General features: G+C 43.8%; 1 protein-coding gene across 3 annotated transcripts in view; it reads right to left on the bottom strand.

Moving 5' to 3' along the window:
• The window catches only part of LOC121287477 (protein phosphatase 1 regulatory inhibitor subunit 16B-like), a 150169-nt gene that overhangs the window by 54086 nt on the left and 76653 nt on the right, over positions 1-19430 (bottom strand). For all 3 annotated transcript variants that reach the window (XM_041205403.1, XM_041205402.1, XM_041205401.1), the window contains one exon: positions 11143-11213. In XM_041205403.1, coding sequence (XP_041061337.1) covers positions 11143-11213 — 71 coding nt within the window. The remainder of the gene's footprint in view (positions 1-11142; positions 11214-19430) is intronic.

The following is a 19430-nucleotide window of genomic DNA, read 5'->3' as shown; positions in this document are numbered from 1 at the left end:
AATATTTCCAAATTTGCTGATAACACAAAATTAAGTGGGAATGTAAGTTGTAAGGAGGCTTCAAGGGGATTTAGACAGGCTAAGTGAGTGGGCTAGAACATGGCAGATGAAATATAATGTGAATAAGTGTGAAGTTATCCACTCTGGCAGAACAAACAGAAAGGGAGAGTATTTCTTAAATGGTGAGAGGTTGGGAAATGTTGATGTCCAAAGGGACCGGAGTCATGAGTCACTAAATGCTAGCATTTAGATGCAGTGAGCAATTAGGAAGGCAAATGGTATGTTGACCTTCATCGCAAAGGGATTTGAGTACAGGAGTAAAGATGTCTTGCTGCAAATGTATAGACCCTTGGTGAGACCACATCTGGAGTGTGGTGTACAGTTTGGCCTCCTTATCTAAGGAAGGATGTACTTGCCATTGAGGGAGTGCAACAGAGGTTCACCAGATTAATTCCTGGGATGGCGGGATTGGTTTATGAGGAGATTGAGGAGACTGGGCCTGTATTCTCTAGAGTTTGGAAGAATGAGAGGTGATCGCATTGAAACTTACAGAGTTCTTTCAGGGCGTGACAGGGTAGATGTAGTTGGGATGTTTCCCCTGGCTGGTGAGACTAGAACCAGGGGACACAGTATCAGAATAAAGGGGCAGGCCATTTAAGACTGAGATGAGGAGGAATTTCTTCACTCAGAATCTGGTGAATCTTTGGAATTCTCTACCCCAGAGGGTTGTGGAAGCTCAATCAGTGAGCATGTTCAAAACAGAAATCAATAGATTTCTGGATGCTAATGACATCAAAGGGGTATGAGGATAGTGAGGAAAAATAGCTAAGAGGTAGATGATCAGCCATGATCTGTCTGAATGGTAGAGCAGGCTTTACAGGCTGAATGGCCTACTCCTGCTCCTAGAACCATAGAATCATAGAAAATTTACGGTGCAGAAAGAGGCCATTCAGCCCATTGTGTCTGCACCAGCCAAAAAGAGAAAAAAGGAACTAGCCGTTCATTTTAGTCCCACTTTCCAGCACCTGGTCCATACATAGCCTTGCAGGTTACAGTACTTCAGATGCAGATCCAGGTACCTTTATATAATGAGTTGAGCATTTCAGCCTGAACCACCAAAGTAGGCAGTGAATTCCAGATGCTCACCACCTCCTGGGTGAATAAATTTTTCATGTCCCCTCTAATCCTTTTACCAATCACCTTAAATCTATACCCCCTGGTAACTGACCCCTTAACTAGGGGAACATAGTCTTTCCTGTTTACCCTATCTTGGCCCCTGATAATTTTGTACACCTCAATTAGGTCACCCTTTAGCCTCCTCTGTTCTAAGCAAAACAACCCCAGCCTATCCAATCTCTCCTCATAGCTGCAATTTTCAAACCCTGGCAATATTCTTGTAAATCTCCTCTGCACTCTCTACAGAGCAATTATGTCCTTCCTCTAATGTGGTGACCAGAACTGTATGCACAATTCCAGCTGTGGCCTAACTGGTTCCCTGTTTTTATATTCGATATCTTGCCCAATAAAGGAAAGCATTCCATATGCTTTCTTGACCACCTTGTCCACCTGTCCTGCCACCTTCAAGGACAGGTGGACATGCACTCCAAGATCACTCACTTCCTCAACTTCTCTCAATAACTTCCCATTCATTGAGTATTCCCTTGCTTTGTTTTCCCTCCCCAAATGCATTAACTCACATTTTTCCGGATGGAATTCCATTTGCCACTTCTCCGCCCACTCAGCCAAACCATTGATATCATTCTGGAGTCAACAGCTATCCTCTTCACTGTCAACTACACAGCCAATTTTTGTGTCACCTGCAAATTTCTCACATGCGTCTCACATTTAAGCCTAAAAGATTAATATATACAACAAACAGCAAGCGTCCCAACACTGAGCCCTGTGGGACACCAGTAGAAACTGTTTTCCATTCGCAAAAACATCCATCGGTCACTACCCTTTGTCTCCTGTCACTGAGCCAATTTTGGATCCAACCTGCCACTTTCCCCTGTGTCCCATGAGATCCAACTTTCCTGGCCAGTCTGCCATGTGGGACCTTGTCAAATGCCTTACTGAAATCCATGTAGACAACATCCACTGCACTACCCTCATCAATCCTCCTTGTTACTTACTCAAAAAATTCTATTAGGTTAGTAAGACACGATCTTCTCCTAAAAAAAAACACCATGCTGACTACCCCTGATCAATCTGTGCATTTCTATGTGGCAGCTTATCCTGTCTCTCAGAATTAGTTCCATTAATTTGCCCACCACTGAAGTCAGACTGACTAGCCTATAATTTCCTGGCCTATCCCTCATCTTTTTCAAATAAGGGTACAATGTTCGCAGACCTCCAATCTTCTGGGACCTCGCCTGTATCTAGTGAGGATTGGAAAATGATCCTCAGAGCATCTGCTATTTCCTCCCTGACTTCCTTCAACAGGCTGGGATACAATCCATCTAGCCCTGGTGATTTATCCACCTTCAAAGATGCCAGTCCCTCCAGTGCTTCGTCTCTCACTATGCTTATTATATCTAATATTTCACACTCTTCCTCTCTAACTAGAAAGTCTGTATCATCCGTCTCCTTCATGAAGATAGAGACAAAGTACTCACTAAAAACACTGCCCATGTTACCATGTACATCTCTGATAGGCCCTACCTTTTCCTTAGTTATTCTCTTGCTCTTAATGTATTGGTAAAACATCTTAGTATTTTTGTTGATTTTACCTGCCAATTTTTTTTGCATCCTCTCTTTGCTTTCCTAATTTCCTTTTTTTACTTCATCCCTGTACTTTCTATTCTCCTCTAGACTTTCTAAAGTATTAAGTCTTTTGTGACTGTCATAAGCATTCTTTTTCTGATTTATCTTAACCTGTCTGCTTCAGGATAACCAGGGGGTTCTAGGCTTGGCAGTACCACCCTTTTTCTTTGTGGGGACATGTATACACTGTGCCCCTAGAATCTCGCCTTTGAATGCCTACCACTGATTTCCTTCTAATTGCTGTATCCAGTCCACTCTCGCCAGCTCACCTCTCAGCTTTGTAAAATTTGTCTTCATCCAATTTAGAACTTTTACTTCTGTTCTATCTTTGTCTTTTTCCATAATGATGTCAAGTCTAACTACATTAAGGTCAATAATTCCAAAATGGTCCTCACTGCTACTTCATCCATTTGTCCAGCTTTAATTCCTAAGAATAAATCTAGAATTGCGTCCCCTCTCATTGGGTTTGTTACGTGTTGGCTGAAAAGTTCTCCTGAAAGCAGTTCAAGAATTTTGCACCCTCTGTGCCCTTCACATAGTTCGTATCCCAATTGATATTAGGGTAGTTGAAGTCCCCAGTGATTACTGCCCTATTGTTGTTGCGCTCAGAAATCTGTCTACATATTTGCTCTTCTAACTCCCTTCCACTATTTGGGGATCTATAGTACACTCCAGCAGTGTGGCTGCTCCTTTTTTATTTCTGAGCTCAAACCATATGGCCTCATTTCATTCTTCATTTTGTATATCATCCCTCCTCATTGCTCTAAATAATTCTTTAACCAATAATGCTCCACCACGTTTTTTAGCCCCCTCCCCATCCTGCCTGAAAACTCTATATCCAGGGATGGTGAGCTGCCATTTTTGCCCCTCCTTAAGTCAAGTTTCCGTTATAGCGATGTTATCATGCTGCCATGTGTCTGTGCCCTCAGCTCATCGGCTTTATTTAATATGCTCCTTGAATTTACATATATACCTTTAACAGTGCCAAATTCCTGCGCTGCTTCTCTCTTTCAGAGTCACTCACTAATTCTCCATCTCCCATTAATAAAAACAAAAAAGTTCTGTCAAAGGGTCATGAGGACTCGAAACGTCAACTCTTTTCTTCTCCGCCGATGCTGCCAGACCTGCTGAGTTTTTCCAGGTAATTCTGTTTTTGTTCTCCATCTCCCATTCCCTGTTCTGACTTTGCCATCAGGTTTCCGTCCCCCTGCCAATCTAGTGTAAACCCCCTGCCAAAAAGCACTGGCACGTCATAACATTCAAGGCTATGGGCCAAGTGCTGGTAAATGGGATTAGGTAGGTAGGTCAGGTGTTTCTCACGTGTTGGTGCAGACTCGATGGGCCAAAGGGCCTCTTCTGCACTGTGTCCACACTGTGATTCTGTGAAATCTCCCTGTGAGGATATTCATCCCAGACCTGTTCAAGTGTAGACCGTCCAGCATGTACAGATCCCACCTTCCCTAGAGCCGGTTTCAATGCCTCAGAAATTTGATGCCCTCCCTTCTACGCCAGCTTTCCAGCCACGTGTTTATTTGCTCAATTCTCCTATTTCTATACTTGCTTGCAAGTGGGACTGGGAGTAATCCTGAGATTACTGCTCTGGAAGTCCTGCTTTTCAATCTCCTTCCTAGCTCCCTAAAGTCTGCTTTCAGGACCTCATATCCTTTCCTACCTAAATCATTGGTACCAACATGGACCAAGACCTCTGGCTGATCACCCTCCCCCAGAAGAATATCCTGCAGCTGCTCTGTGACATCCTTGACCCTGGCACCAGGATAACCAACCAGCCCTTATTTTACAGATTGTCCCCTAATGGAACCCACTATCCCAGGTTGCATGCATCATGTGTCCGGGATGCTGTTTTTCCTGTCATTCGGACCTTTAAATCTCGCGCATGCTCAGTACCTGCTCTGTTCCCATTTGCACCCTCTCACAGCTCTGACATCACCCTCCCTCCACCCACGCCCACCCCCCAGGTCTTACAGCATTCCCCCCACCCGACTCTAATGGATCCCCATGCCAGAGTCTCCCTCAATTTTCTCCATGAGAGTTGGTCACCATGGTCTGCATGACTCTGCGAAAATCCAGGCCATAGTCTCTCTCTTTGGCAGCTTATAACATGGTAAAACCTCCCAAAACGCTTTATAAGAGAGTTGTGAAACAAAATTTGACACTGAGCCACAAAAGGAGGGGTCAGGAACGGTGGTCAAAGATGCAGTTTTAAGGAGGGTTTTAAAGCAGGAGAGGGAGGTAGAGAGGCTTAAGCAGAGAATTCCAGAGCTTTTGGCCTAGGCAGCTGAAGGCACAGCTGCCAATGGAGGAGAGATGAAAATCAGGAATGAGTCACATATAGGTCGGACCAGGTAAGGGTGGCTGATTTCCTCCCCTAAAGGGTGTTAGTGAGCTGGATGGGTTTTACTACATCGATGATAGTTTCATGGTCACCATTACAGAGATTAGGTTTATCTGCCACATTTATTAATTGAATTTAAGTTCCACTAGCTGCCATGGTGGGATTTGAACCTGTGTCGCAGAGCATTAGCCTGGACCTCGGGATTACTAGTCTAGTGACGTTACCACTAAGCAGCTAGCTGCCCAAAGTATATGGTGGAGTCTGCTTTTTGGTATAGAGAGGTCTGATTTTTAGCGTACAAGGGTTTGATGTTTAATGTTTGGACTCATAAATTTTGGTATATGGGAGTCCGATTTTTCTTTAATGCATGCAGATCTAATTAACTTATGTAGCTGTATCAGTAAGGAATAGCGCACAGTATTGCAGCAGTCACACAAATCACAAATCTGGTGACATTTGGAATAATTTGGAATGCTTCTTCAAGTGGAAATGTTAATTAGAAATAAGAATGGTTATGTTTAGACATGATGTTTCTTCAGAATTCTGCCTGTCCTTCAGCAATTTAATAACACAACTCCTAGTTGTTATCAGGTGGCCCCAACCACGCCCAACTCCATTACATCAAATTGCATAATACGGAACCTTTCCTATAGTAAAAATGATCCAAGGCACTTCACAGGAGCATTATATAAAAAAAATTACGAGCCATTTAAGAAAATATTAGGGCAGATGACCAAACGCTTTGTCAAAGAGGTTTCAAGGAGAGTCCAAAAGGAGCAGAGAGAGGCAGAGAGGTTGAGTGAGGGAATTCCAGAGCTTGGGACCTAGGTAGCTGATAAGCACAGCTGCCAATGGTGGAGTGATTAAAGCCAAGGACACGCAAAAGGCCAGAACTGGAGGAGTGAAAAGATATCAGAGGGTTGTAGGGCTGGAGAGATAGGGAGGGGAGGAGCAAGGCCATGGAAGGGATTTGAAAACAAGGATGAGAATTTTAAAATTAAGGCTTTGTTGGCCCAAACAAATTCCCAGCTTGTGCAAAGACTTATTTTAAAAATAGAGGATCTTTAAAATAAATGTCGACAACCTATCTCCAGCTGATAACCTGACCCAAAGGCCTAGGTTGCATTGCTGTGGTGAACCGAAAGGTAAATGCCAGGACTGCTTGAATACTCAATTCTATCAGCCACTGGCCATCGGAAAACAACATATCCAGCTGTTTCAAGACCTTACCCAGCTGTTTCAAGCACCCAGAATCTGCAAAACCAATTAAAAACCACTTACTCGCAGCTTAAATGAGCTAACTGTAAACTAACCGACAAATACACTTGCACGGTTTCACTGTGCTTGATGGGTGTTGATTAAGAGAAAAAAAATGAAATCACAAAACGTCCAAGTTGTAGCAGGTGGAGATATAGAGATATTCTCAAGGGCCAGCAACAGAAACAAAAAAAGCTGGGCTGCGTTTAAAACCTCACTTGGACAGATCCAGCTTCTGCAGGACATTGTTAATATCAGGGTGCATGATGGCATTTAGAGTGAAGGGGCACAAACCAGAGTGGCAGGTCGCAGGCTCTCACTTGCCATACTCCTACAGGATGGATCACTGCTCTTAATCATGACTGAGTTGAGCTCTCTCTCCAACTTAACAAAAATCTAGCAATTTTCTCTTAAGTAAGAATTTTAAGGAGTTTGGAACCAAAGCGGGTCAATGGAATTGAGATACAGATCATGACATGATGCTACCGGTGGGGCTGAACGGCCTCCTCCTGTTCCCCTATCACCCCTGTGGTCATTGAGCTACATTGGCTCCCAGTCAAGCATTGCCTTGATTTTAAAATTCTCATCCTTTTTTTCAAATTCCTCCATTGCCTCGCCCCCTCCCTATCTCTGTAATCTCCTCCAATCCAACAACTCTCCGAGCTATCTGCGCACCTCTAATTCTGGCATCTTGAGCAGCCCTGATTTTAATCACTCCACCACTGGTGGCTGTGCCTTCAGATACCTAGGCTCCAAGTTCTGGAATTCCATCCCTACATCTCTCCACCTTTCTTGCCTCACTTTCCTCCTTTAAGACAGTTCTTAAAACCTACCTCTCTGACCAAGCTTTTGCACATCTGCCCTAACATCTCATGTGGCTCAGTGTCATAATTTGTTTTATAATGTTCCTAAGATGCTGGGATGTTTCATTACATTAAAGGCACTATATAAATATAAGTTGTTGTTGTTGTTCTTTCAAAAAGTAAAATAGCAAGTTAGACCATGACCACATGCAGCTGTGGCTGGATCAATGGCAATATTAGAAGAGACTAATCAATTTATGATAAGCTCATGATAAGCTAATTAAAAGATCAGCTTACTTTTTTTTATTAAAGTCATACAGAGTTATGTGCTTCGCTGTCTTCCGCATACCCAGGGCCTAATCTTCCTTTGGACTAGGGAAAACCCAACCTGCGCACTCTTGCAGCTTGCAAACTGCACACCCAACCCACTTGTGACTTCACATGCCATTGTTGTCTTTTCACAACGGGGTTGGGCTCACAGTAAAGCCTCCTGGGGTGCATGATGAGTGGTGGTGCAGAGGTGGGCCTTCTAACCAGCCCTCGATTCTCCAACACCGTATCCCCGCCCTCAACAGTGTTTAACAGCCCCTTAAACCTCACTCCCCCAGCTCCCTCACTCCCCCACACCACTCGCATGTCAGTCCATGCCCCCTCAGTTCATCCATGCTACCCATGCCACCTCCATGCCCCCTCAGATTACCCATGCCACCTCAACGCTCATTTTATATCCTGATCATCGCCACTCACCACCATGCACAGCCTTCAAATTTCATACAACATCAATGGAAAATATATCATATTCCTAAGCAGAAAAAACTCTCCCCAACTAATAAACGCCTTCATATCACTGATACTGGAATAATGCCTTCCGCTATGTGAAAAACTTTGTAATACTTATAATCCTATTAGCTTGTGTCAATAAACCAGAAACCGCATCAAAGGGGAAACCTGTTATTCTCAGGTGAATGGAACACCTACAGTGTTGAAACCTGTGGATACTTGAAATTCAGCCAAACATTGATAATGGCCATAACTGTCCAAATGATAGATTGGTCTCCGGGAAGGAAAGAAAAGAAGGTGCCAATTTAAATTTCAAAGCAAAGTGCCTGTCAATAAATGTAAGGGAGCAGGTGGTTAGATTTATTTTCATGTGTCCAAACCAGATTCTTTACTATCAGCCAAAGCCATTTAAATCAAAGTAGAAAAGATGACAGCACAGGTTGACAGGGCATTTGTAACAATTTCACTGCATTATGATGCTTTCTCCATTGGAAAAGCATTTTAATGCATGTGAACAAACACACAAGGCTGGTCCATGTAAGGGTCAACTTATCTTTGCAGGACAGACCTCCATATGAATCACCACATTGAATACATATCTACATTACAATACAGTACCTAATAGTGACATTTGAAGGTGGGGAAATGACTTTACATTTACCTTTCAGAATGTTCCAGACTCCTCAGCAGGCTTTCCATCTTCCTCATGGACTTTCAAACCTGGCATGCTGACAATGGGCTTCCAAAACCCTGCATCACCAGACGAAAAAGGTGTGCCAGAAATTTTTGACCCTCATTTAAGTGGGGAATCTGATCTCAGTGGGGGCAGGTGTGCATCTTACACACTGGGCATTCCCAACCCACAAAAAGGCCAGAGGAAAATGGTGCAGGGTCAGGAATACTGGAGAAAACTGGATTTCTTCCCCCTCAAATTTTAAAGCGCGGCCATTCCACACACTGAAACATGCCTCCACACCTAGGCAAAAATTTGGTCCCCAATTCTTTTACCTTTGACCTTGGATCTCACCCCAGATACCTAGTTATGGCTTGTGCCAGTAGAGGGAATGAGGCTGCTTCTATCGTGAGGACAGGGTCCATGAGATCTGAGAGTTACAGCCAAACACATCTGTTAGGTTTAGCAGTGAGTCATCTGACAAGCTGAATGGTGAACATCAAAAAAGAAGAGATCAGCTAATAAAAGATCAAGCTGCAAGGGAAGTGCTTTCATCTTTGCTGCTATTCTGAGATCATTCAAGTATCTGCTGGTTTTCTTTTGACTCTTTTCCCTTTAAAGCGCACGGTGATTCAGCACTGCTGCTGCATCCTGCAGGCATTCCAGAGCTCCGTTTCTGGGTGTGTCGGAGACGTAGGCCTGGACCGTGGGTTTGCAGCAACTTACTGATCCAAGCTGCACAGATAAGGGGGAGGAATTCTTTCTGATCAGAGAAGCAAAATAATCAGCGAGAGGGTTGCTGCTGGATGCACCTCATCATTAAGTTATACTGAGTTATTGCATTGGTACAGGCCATTCAGCTCAACTGATCCTTACTGTCATTTAAGCTGCAAAACTGCCTCCACCCACCCCTTTTCACCTATTAGTCAATCAGCAGAAGCTTTCTCCCTCAATCTCCTCCTAATTGATTGCACCGCACCAGAGGCATGAGGTTGGTCACTAGGTAACCATCCGATTTGGGGGTGCCAAGCAGCATTAAAATCGTGGGTGCCCAAAGGGGCCAGAGTTGGAGGAGCATGAAGATCTCTCCATGGAGATGGTGGTTGGCAGCGTGGACTGGATCTCGATGACTGATCATCATGCACATTGGACAGGGAGGCATAAATCAAAGGCAGTCAGTTTCCCACCTTGCTTGCAAGGCACCAACGAAGCTGTCAATTCCTTTAGAACCAGGAATGGGAAAGAGGACAAGACTCACCTGATGATTTTACTCCCTCTTGGCAGGATATTTTGTTTCCCCCGACCCCCACTCCTTGAAGGTACAGCTCACATTGGGTACTCACCATGCACGGGTGCAGAATCATGGGTGCAAACCCGAGTAGTGCCGCTACACAGGGGCAACACCTGGCACAGGCATGCACTCATGATCACAGTATCAGTGGAGTTAACCCACCTTCCTGCATTCAGCTGCCAAAGACATCCTAACCCATCAGCAACACTGCTCACAGCTAAAGACTCACAGCTTAAGTGTCAGCTGGGCTTCAGTGGGCATTGCTCTCGCCTCTGAGCCAGAAAGTCTTGCCACTCCAGAGCCTTGAGCACATGATCCATTCCAGGCTGGTGCTCCAATCTAGTACTGAGGGTATGCTGCATTGTCAAAGGTGCTGTCTCTCGGATGAGATGTTAAGCCAAAGTCAGGCGGTTGTGAAAGATCACACGACAACTATTTGAAAAAAAAGAGCAGGGAAGTTCTTCCCAGTGTTCTGGCCAACATTTACCTCTCAACCAACACCTAAAAACAAGTTATCTGGTCATTTATTTCAATGCAATTTATGAAATCTTACTGTGCATCCACCATGTTTTCTGCATTACTGCAGTGACTAAACATCAGAAGTACTTCATTAGCTACAAAACGCTTTGGGGCATCCTTAGGTTGAGAACGGTGCCATGGAAATTATAAATAAATAGATCTTCCCAACAGCATTTATCATGCTATTAAGCCAACATAAATGTAAATGTTAAATTTGCCCAGCTATTTAAATAAAGCAGCTGCTCTGATATCTCGGTTGGTATAAGAAGTGTGTAACTGAACCATACAAGGCACAATGGTCCCATATTCAACCCCTGGTCCATGCTGGTTACTTGATTTAAATCAGGTTGCCAGCATGAGCATTACAGCTGACTGCTCCTGAACAGTATGCACTCAATCATGCTGGAGGTGCATATATATGGATGCAAGATGTCATAAAAGTGCTAACGTTCTATAGAACAAATCTTCAGCCTGGCTGAGAACAGCTAACTTAGAACAGACTGGGAGTGAGGGCTTACTTGGCTTTTATGATGATTAAAGCTTCTTGTGTGAGAGATTCTGTTACCAACGAGTAAAAGTGTTTATATACTTTTCCCTGATGGAGACTGTATTCAACAGGGAATTGTTAAAGTTCTCTGATTCTACAACTGGACTGCATGATTTATTTCTGGTAGTACAAGTGAATCAGAAGTCTGCTCCATACCTGATGTAATGCAGTGAGTCCATCTTCATTGCACAGATCCGGATTCACATTCTTTCTCAGTAAGAGGCTCACTGCAATAAAAACACTACAATTACTCACAGAACACGGTTCTACTCTTAGGTTAACTTTCCCCTATTTACAAAAAAAGGATGGCACATATTATAGAATGAGGCAGCACAGAGGGAGAACCTTCAGCCCATTAAGTCTGTGCTAGATTTTGATTGACTTCATCCAATTACTTCTCCTGCTCTGTTCTTTCCCCATAGCCCTATAAAGTTTTACACTTCAACTACTTATCCAAATTCCTTTTGAAAGTTACTATTCCTTTCACTACCCTCTCAGGCAGCACATTCTGGTTCGATGTGTAAAAAAAATAGGGTTTTCTCTTATTGCCTCTGGTCCTTATGCTAATCGCCTTAAATCAAAATCGACTCTATTGCCATTAGAAACAGTTTCTCTTTTCTAACTCCATCAAAACTATTCATGATTTTGAACACCTCTACTTAAAGTCTCCTTAGCTTTCTCTGCTTTAAGGAGAACAACCACAGCTTCTCCAGGCTCTCCACGTAACAGAAGTCTCTTATTCTCTGCTTCCATTCAAGTCTCTCGTGCACCAATTCGAAGGCCTTGGAATTATTCCCAGAATGAAACAATATTCCAGCTGAGGGCTAACCAAGCATCAATTCAGCTTCAAAAGATAACTGAGAGGCAAATTTACTGAGTTGTAGGAAACAATAAATGTGCAGTACCACTTCAAACTACATTGCAACAGGATGAGACACAGAGGTTCAACAGGCAAGTTTTACATACGAACATGTGAATTAGGAGCAGGAGTAGGCCACTTGGCCCCTCGAGCCTGCTTTGCCATTCAATTAGATCACGGCTGATCTGAATGTAACCTCAACCCCACATTCCTGCCCACTCCCAATAACCTTTCACCTCCTTGTAAACCAAGGATCTATCTAGCTCTGCCTTAAAAATATTCAAAGAAACTGCTCCCACCACCTTTTGAGCAAGAGGGTTCCAAGGCCTCACATCCCTCAGAGAAAAAATTTCCCCTCACCTCTGTCTTAAATGAGTGACCCCTCATTTTTAAACAATGACCCCCTAGTTCTAGATTCTCCCACAAGAGGAAACATCCTCTCCACATCCACCCTGTCAAGACCCTTCAGGATCTTAAAGGTTTCAATGAAGTTGCCTCTTACTCTTCTAAATTCCAGTGGATACAAGCCTAACCTGTCCAACCTTTCCTCATAAGACAACCAGCCCATTCCTGGTATTAGTCTAATAAGTCTTTCCTGAATTTCTTCTAACGATTCTAAGTAGTTGCAAGTTCAGTATTCCAACCACTCTCTGGGTAAAGAAGTTTCTCCTGAATACTTTGTTGGATTGATTGGTGGCTATTATATATCCATGAACCTTAGTTTTGAACTCCCTACAAGTGAAAACACCATGAAAGTGTTTATACACAGCTCTTAGGGACACTGTTGAGTGAATTTGCTGACAGTTAGCAAAATGACTGTATTATACATTCAGAATCACTTTTCCTTTGACCATTTCAGTCAGGGAAGGTGGGTCCACATTATTTAGCAATAGCGAGTTGCCACTTAATTTTTTTCAAATATAACCAAAGAGCATAGGAAAATAGAATGTTCCTGATGTGAGAAATAAATACTGTTCCTTAATGTATTTTACACACATAAATCACTGATAGTTTGAAGCTGAGCAGAATGCCTATTCAGTCTAAATTCTGTGAAAAGAGGACAGATTTTGGCCGGGATTTTCCATTCTGCCATTCTCGCGGCAGGATGGGAATTGACTTTTGGCCGCTCTCCAAGTTTTCCTGTCTCGCCCACAGCGATGCCCCCTCCACTGGCGGGACCAGAAAATCCTGCCCTATGTGTCCGAAATCAGTGCAGGCCTATGGTGTAAGGGTTCTATGTTATTACCTCCAGGTCACGCTATCATTTCGCTAAATATTGGACAGAGAAGGTATTCTGGATTGTAGGGAATGTAAAATCTGTTCAGGAGGCAGACTGGTAACACTAAACACAAGAGACTGTCTCACATTGAAAATATCAAAACTGACAGCCCCTTGGGGAGCATGGGCCTGAAATTCCACTGAAGGTTTAGAGGGCAAAGGAAAACAGTCTGGTTGCACTGAACTTTACAGGCCCAGAAGACCCATGTTCAATCTCCAGTTCAGGATGCCTTAGCTTTTGCCAGTTGGGGCACCAACCCAGTCTCAGTTCCCGGGACCACAGAGGGGCAAAGTTAGCTCAGGTTCCAGTTCCTGATTGCCTCCAATTCTGGCCTCTTGCACAACCCCAGTTTTCATCACTCTACCATTGGTGGCTATGCCTTCAGCTGCCTAGGTCCTAGACTTTGAATTCCTTCGAGACTTCCCTTCCTTCCCCTTAAAACCTACCTCTTCGACTAAGCTTCTGGTCACCTGTCTCAATACCTCCTCCTGTGGTTATTGTTAAATTCTATCTGTTAATCTCCAGTGAAGTGCCTTGTTGTGCTACATTAAAGGTGCACTATAAATTCCAGTTGTGACTGTTGCTTACCAGTGAATCTTGCTGGTAAACTGTCGGTGCACAGCTGCTGACTTGTCCCTTCCAAGGCTGTCAGCATAGCCTCCTGAGCTTACAAGTGACCACCTGAGCCAGGTATGATGGGCTCTGCCAAACTGCAGCAAGCAGAGGGAGTGAAGAAAATGGGATAAGAGCAAAGAACTGCCGATGCTGGAAATCCGAAACAAAAACAGAAATACCTGGAAAAACTCAGCAGGTCTGGCAGCATCGGCGGAGAAGAGCACAGTTGACGTTTCGAGTCCTCGTGACCCTTCCACAGAACTAAGCAAACAATTCTGGCTGAGTTTTTCCAGGTCTTTCTGTTTTGGGGAAGGAAATGGCAAGTGGGCGAAGGGGTGGAGAGGATGTAAGAAGCAACCCATAGGTGGAAAAGTCGATTTAAAACATGAAGGAAGACGAAGTAGAAATCTCTCTGGGATTGTCCTTGTGCCAATCCGAGTTACTGAAGGGTCAGGAAATAACTGAAACACGTTGAGCATAATCAGAGAGAAGTGCAGCTCACCGGCACACAGCGACATGGCCAACCTCAGCTTGGAGCTATTTCCAGCAGTCACACCCTTAGGTTCTCCTCATATTTACAATTATGTCAGTAACTGTTATTACGCTTGTAGTGTGGTAGCTAAGCAACCAGTAAACGCTAGCGACTAATGCAGGAATGAATCAGTTAAAAACCACGATGGAACAGTTAAACAGAGCGGAAACACCACCACCACAACACAGCCACGCGGCCTAACTTTTAATTAATTTCAGCCAACACTCGCAGGCGTTCATTTTAACCAGAGTTGTCACAACGGGGAAAACCTTCGCTGGGAGATTTTCAGTTGCAAGGTCAGCTATGAGTCTTAGACCAAATATAAATGTAGTGAAAGGTGCATCTCCTACTGGAATACAGCGGAGATGCTTTAGAAAGTACATGATGCGCCAAGACTCACACCAGCTACCCCTGATTAAAAAAAACATCCCTCTATATAAAAATATAAACATGTCAATCTAAAGTCGGCTGGCCGACTTGACTCCAACCCCTACTATGTGGTTAACTTCTGATGTCTTTGGAAGTGGCCAAGCGAGCTACTCAGATATATATTTTAAAAATTCGCACAAGGAAAAGGCAGATCTCCCCAAGCACCCTCAACCCCCCACATCCATCTTTTCAGAGCCAGGGATATACAGCCTTGTTCATCTCATCACGCCCTTAAAACAAACAGTAAATTTCACGTCATGACATACAGCTCTGTTATTGATTAGTGTCTTCTGAGACAAGTAGCTGAATGGCAGATGCTTGAGGCAGCAGCATTAGGCAAGAGAAGCATTAGATTTAGAACAGCAATGAATATTTTTTAAATACCGTCTTACAATTATAATGTTGCATCATTGTACATCAAAAAAAAATGCCCAAAGCTCCCTTACAACAAGCAGGCGAACACAGTTCCAGCTTCAGTATTAAATCTGATCTCAACCAGGGAGCAATTGAGGCAACATAATTGGTTTTGACGCTCTGGGCTGGGAAGGGGAACTAAAGTACTGATTGCTGTCCAGTGATGATGGAAGACGGGAGTCGTCCACTTAAGTTCTGTGCTGACGTCAATATAGGACTCGCATGAAGAATGGGCGGCCACTTGAATGAGATAGGCAACATGTAGGACAGAGCGCACCAACATTTAAGGATGATGACAGTTTAAGCAACCCTGAGCACTAATTGCCACTTAGCCTAACGAACACTGTTAAAACTACTGACCTAAATGTTTTTGCAATGAGAGGCTCTTTGTGCGTCCGTCTCCCAGTTGGAAACGTATGTTAATTATTTGGGGGGGGGGGGGAAGAAAAACAATTTTTTTCAACTTAAAATAAATTATCAACTGTGGCTAATGGCCTGGCTGATCATTCACTAAATAATCACCCAATTAAAATGAGTAATCACAGCTCATGTAACCAGAGCAGCCAGGGTGATCTGACAATATGGCAGGCTCACATATACAGCAGTGTAGTGTTGGGCTAGTTAACATGCTGCATCTTCACTCATACTCTCCTTTCTGCAGTGTTTCCAACTGCTAAGCAACGCGGGTGGAAAATTTATTCCTCATTAAAATGAAAGGATCAAAGGGGCCCATTTGTTCTTCAATCTCTCTTAGAAACACGGCAAAAAAAAACTGTGGTTAGTCAGTCATATGTAATCTCCCAGTTTTAAAGCCCAGGCATGATGCATGCATCATATATGTTTAATGTGGGAACTCTGAGGGATATATGCAGAAAACACATATATGCCTACAATAGAATAATGGGGCAAGAGTAGCTCCTTGAGTCTCACATAGGCATAAAAAATACATAGCTTGGCTTGTGGCGAGAAGGGCCCGCACCATCAGATCCTACCGGCACACCTGGAGTCTCACCGCCTCTATGCTCAAGGTGGTGGTGATGGGGAAGAGACCGTTACCCATCTCCTTCCAGAATGTGCCTCTGCAAAGCAGGTCCCGGGAGAGGTGCAGCAGTTTTTGTCGAGTTTCACCCCAAGCAGCTCAGTACACGGGACCCGGTGCTCTACCCGGTGCTGTCCCCAGGGACGCACAACAAGATAAACATCAACCGCTGCTGGAGGGCCATCAGCTCAGTGAATGAAGCTCTTTGGATCTGCCCAAAACTTCATGGTTTTCCTGTGCAAAGAGTGGTCGCCCAACTCAGGGTTGCAGACTGGCACATTCCAAGGTCCAGGACCATCTGCTGAGGGACAGCTGCCACAAAAGCTCAATGGGGAAAGGCCACAGTCTAAGATCCTCAGCCATAGTACATGGAGGGAACTGGAATCTGTGTAAAACCCCTTGGGCTGTCTGGTTGACATAGAGTCAACATTGTAAATATAACCTGTAGTAAGTGTGGTGAGGCATCTCAGAGTGCCAAATACTGTAATGAAAGAAACTGATCGGTTTTGCACTTTGCTTCATGTTAAATTTGAACTTTTATGTAATGTAGCTTTGCAAATTTTATGGATAAAGTATACTTGCGGAAAAAACATGGGCATATGAAGCTGAAGGCCCCAGGTTGATTTCTAGTGTGCACAGTTGACTATCTCTGTCGTTCAATCACTCTTGGGTTTCCTGGTCCCGGGTAGTATAGCGGTTATGATGCTGAGTTCAGTTTTCACAAGGACAAATTGAGTGACTGAATTCAATAAATCTTGTGGGCTTACACCAGAAAAAAGTGAAACCTGCCAGATTGTTCTAAAACCCCCAGTCTGGCCTGTACATAACTCTCGTACACAAAATGTGGTTGACTCTTGCTGCACTCTGAAGTGGTTTAGCATGCCATTCAGTTCATTATATAATAAAAATACAAAAATGCAAATTTTTGTAGGCTGCTAAACTCTGCAGAGGCTTGGGAAGGCATAGGCCAACACCATCTTGTCAGTGCATTTCATTATGGCAATAAATGCAGCCTCATCAGTCTCATTCAGATCCTGATTATAAATAATTTAACAAGGAGACCAGGGAGGAAAAATAAATAAATTAGCCAGGTCTTTTGCTCCTGATCAATATCCAGTGATGTAATTTTGCATGTGATCTGGGTAATATCAGGATAAGACTAATAACCCAATGATTCTCATTGTGTACAAAGGAACAGGAGTAGACTATTTAGCCATCCCCAGCCTTTTCTGCCAGTCAATGAGACTATGGCTGATTTTCAACCTAACTCCATGTGTCCACCTTTGCCCCACATCCCTTAATACCTTTGGATAACAAAAATCTATCAGTCTCAGATTTGAAATTAACAAATGACCCAAGGGGTCTTGACAGGGTGGATGTGGAAAGGACATTTCCCCTTGTGGGAGGAATCTAGATCTAGAGGTCACTATTTAAAAATAAAGGATCACCCATTTAAGCCAGATGAGGAGAAATTTTTTCTTTCAGAGGGTCGTGAGTCTTTGGAACTCTCTTCCTCAAAAGGTGGGTCTTAAGGCAGAGGTAGATAGATTCTTGATAAGCAAGGGGGTGATGGGTTATCAGGGGTAGGTAGAGTTGAGAAGTTGAGATTACAGTCAGGTTGGTCCTGCTCTTATTGAATGGCAGAGCACACTCGAAGGGCTGAGTGGCCCACTCCTGCTCCTAGTTCGTATGTTCCATTTGCGGAAGAGTGTTCCAAATTTCTACCATCCTTTGTGTGTTGAAGTGTTTCCTAATTTCCTCCTGAAAGATCTGGCTCTAATTTTTAGACTATGCCCCCTAATCTTTTAACTCCTCAACTTCATTTACCCTACCTGTTCCCCTTGATACCTTGGATCAAATCACCCCTTAACCTTCAAAATTCCAAGGGACATACCTTAGTTTGTGTAATCTCTGCTCGTAATTTAACCTATGGAGTCCTGATATCATTGTGGTAAACCTTTGCTGCACTCCCTCCAAGGCCAATTTATCCTTCCTACAATGTGATACCCAGATGTGCTTGCAGTGCTCCGGGTGTGGTCTAATCAGGGCACGCTTAATGAATCACGAGTGAAACATTAGGAGGCTACAGCAGCCTGTGAAATTCCACCCCAAAGATAAGCGCAGAGTCTTCAGGAGAGGAGAGAGCAGAAATCAGTTTATTTAAAAAGGTGTACACAATTTACATCAACCACCAACACAGCTCATCCTACTCTGAAACGGCAATCTGTGTGCTTCTGACGTGTGGGTGGGTGCATGCGGCTAACAAACAACTGCAGCCAGTGGCTGATGTTTGGGAGCTGTTCCCTTTCACTTAGCCTTCGCTTGTATTGTCTGAATAAAAGATATTTACAGAGCCATTAAGTTTTACTTGCAGATGTACCCGTGGGGTGACATCACATTCTACAAAATGCCCTAAGATGCTAGTGAGAATTCCACACAAACCAGTGGGGAAGGAATGAATCAGTGTGACAGCCAAGGAAGCCGGCCAGCCTCAGCACTCCGCATTGGTCAATTCCAACACTGCTTCTCTGCACAGATCCATTTTTATTAATGAATCAAATCCAGCCAGCTTAACCCTTGTATTGCCGAACCACTATCACCTAAAATGGGGGGTCAGTCCATTGTCCCAGATGTCCACAGATGGCCAGAGGAGGCAGAAATGCCTTCTGTGTGACAGGCTTCATTAAAACCAGCCCAGGCACAATTTCAAAACAGCGGCATTTAACAAAAATCCAATTACCACAGGGAAACCTTAGAAAATAGCTTCAGCGGCAGTAGAAGTGAACATTAATTTATCACTTGGAGATCTCAGAAACGTCCTACATTATTAATGTGCCGGCTGCCCTGATGGTTCGAATGTAAATGTGGAATTGAGCCGTGCAGGGCAGTTTTTCAATCTGCACTGAGTCACCTGGCAGCTACAGTGGCAGTAGAAAATCTAAAATTCACCTCAGCGTGCCTGGGCCAATGGAGGCAAGAAGTAATGAATCTTTTTCCCCCATTCATGACCACTATCCATTAGATGTTTACATAAAAATAGGTTCAGCCAGGGCACTGTCTCATGCACCTACCTAGACTCATGTATGAAGAATGGGTGAGGTTCCAATGGGCAATAAGGTACCCGTAGGACCCAAACTTCGGCATTACTCAGCAATTTCAGGAGTGGAAGGGAAAGAGAAAAAACACTTTGAAAACCCATTCGTCCAACTTCCGCATTCTCGTTGGGTGGGTTCAACAGAGACACCATTCGATTGTGAAGCTGCTCAACCTTTTTGTT

The sequence above is a fragment of the Carcharodon carcharias genome, chromosome 14 (assembly GCF_017639515.1).
Source record: "Carcharodon carcharias isolate sCarCar2 chromosome 14, sCarCar2.pri, whole genome shotgun sequence".
Taxonomy (NCBI): Eukaryota; Metazoa; Chordata; class Chondrichthyes; order Lamniformes; family Lamnidae; genus Carcharodon; species Carcharodon carcharias.
Note: the sequence above shows the minus strand (reverse complement) of the source record. Positions and strands in the feature narration are given on the sequence as shown.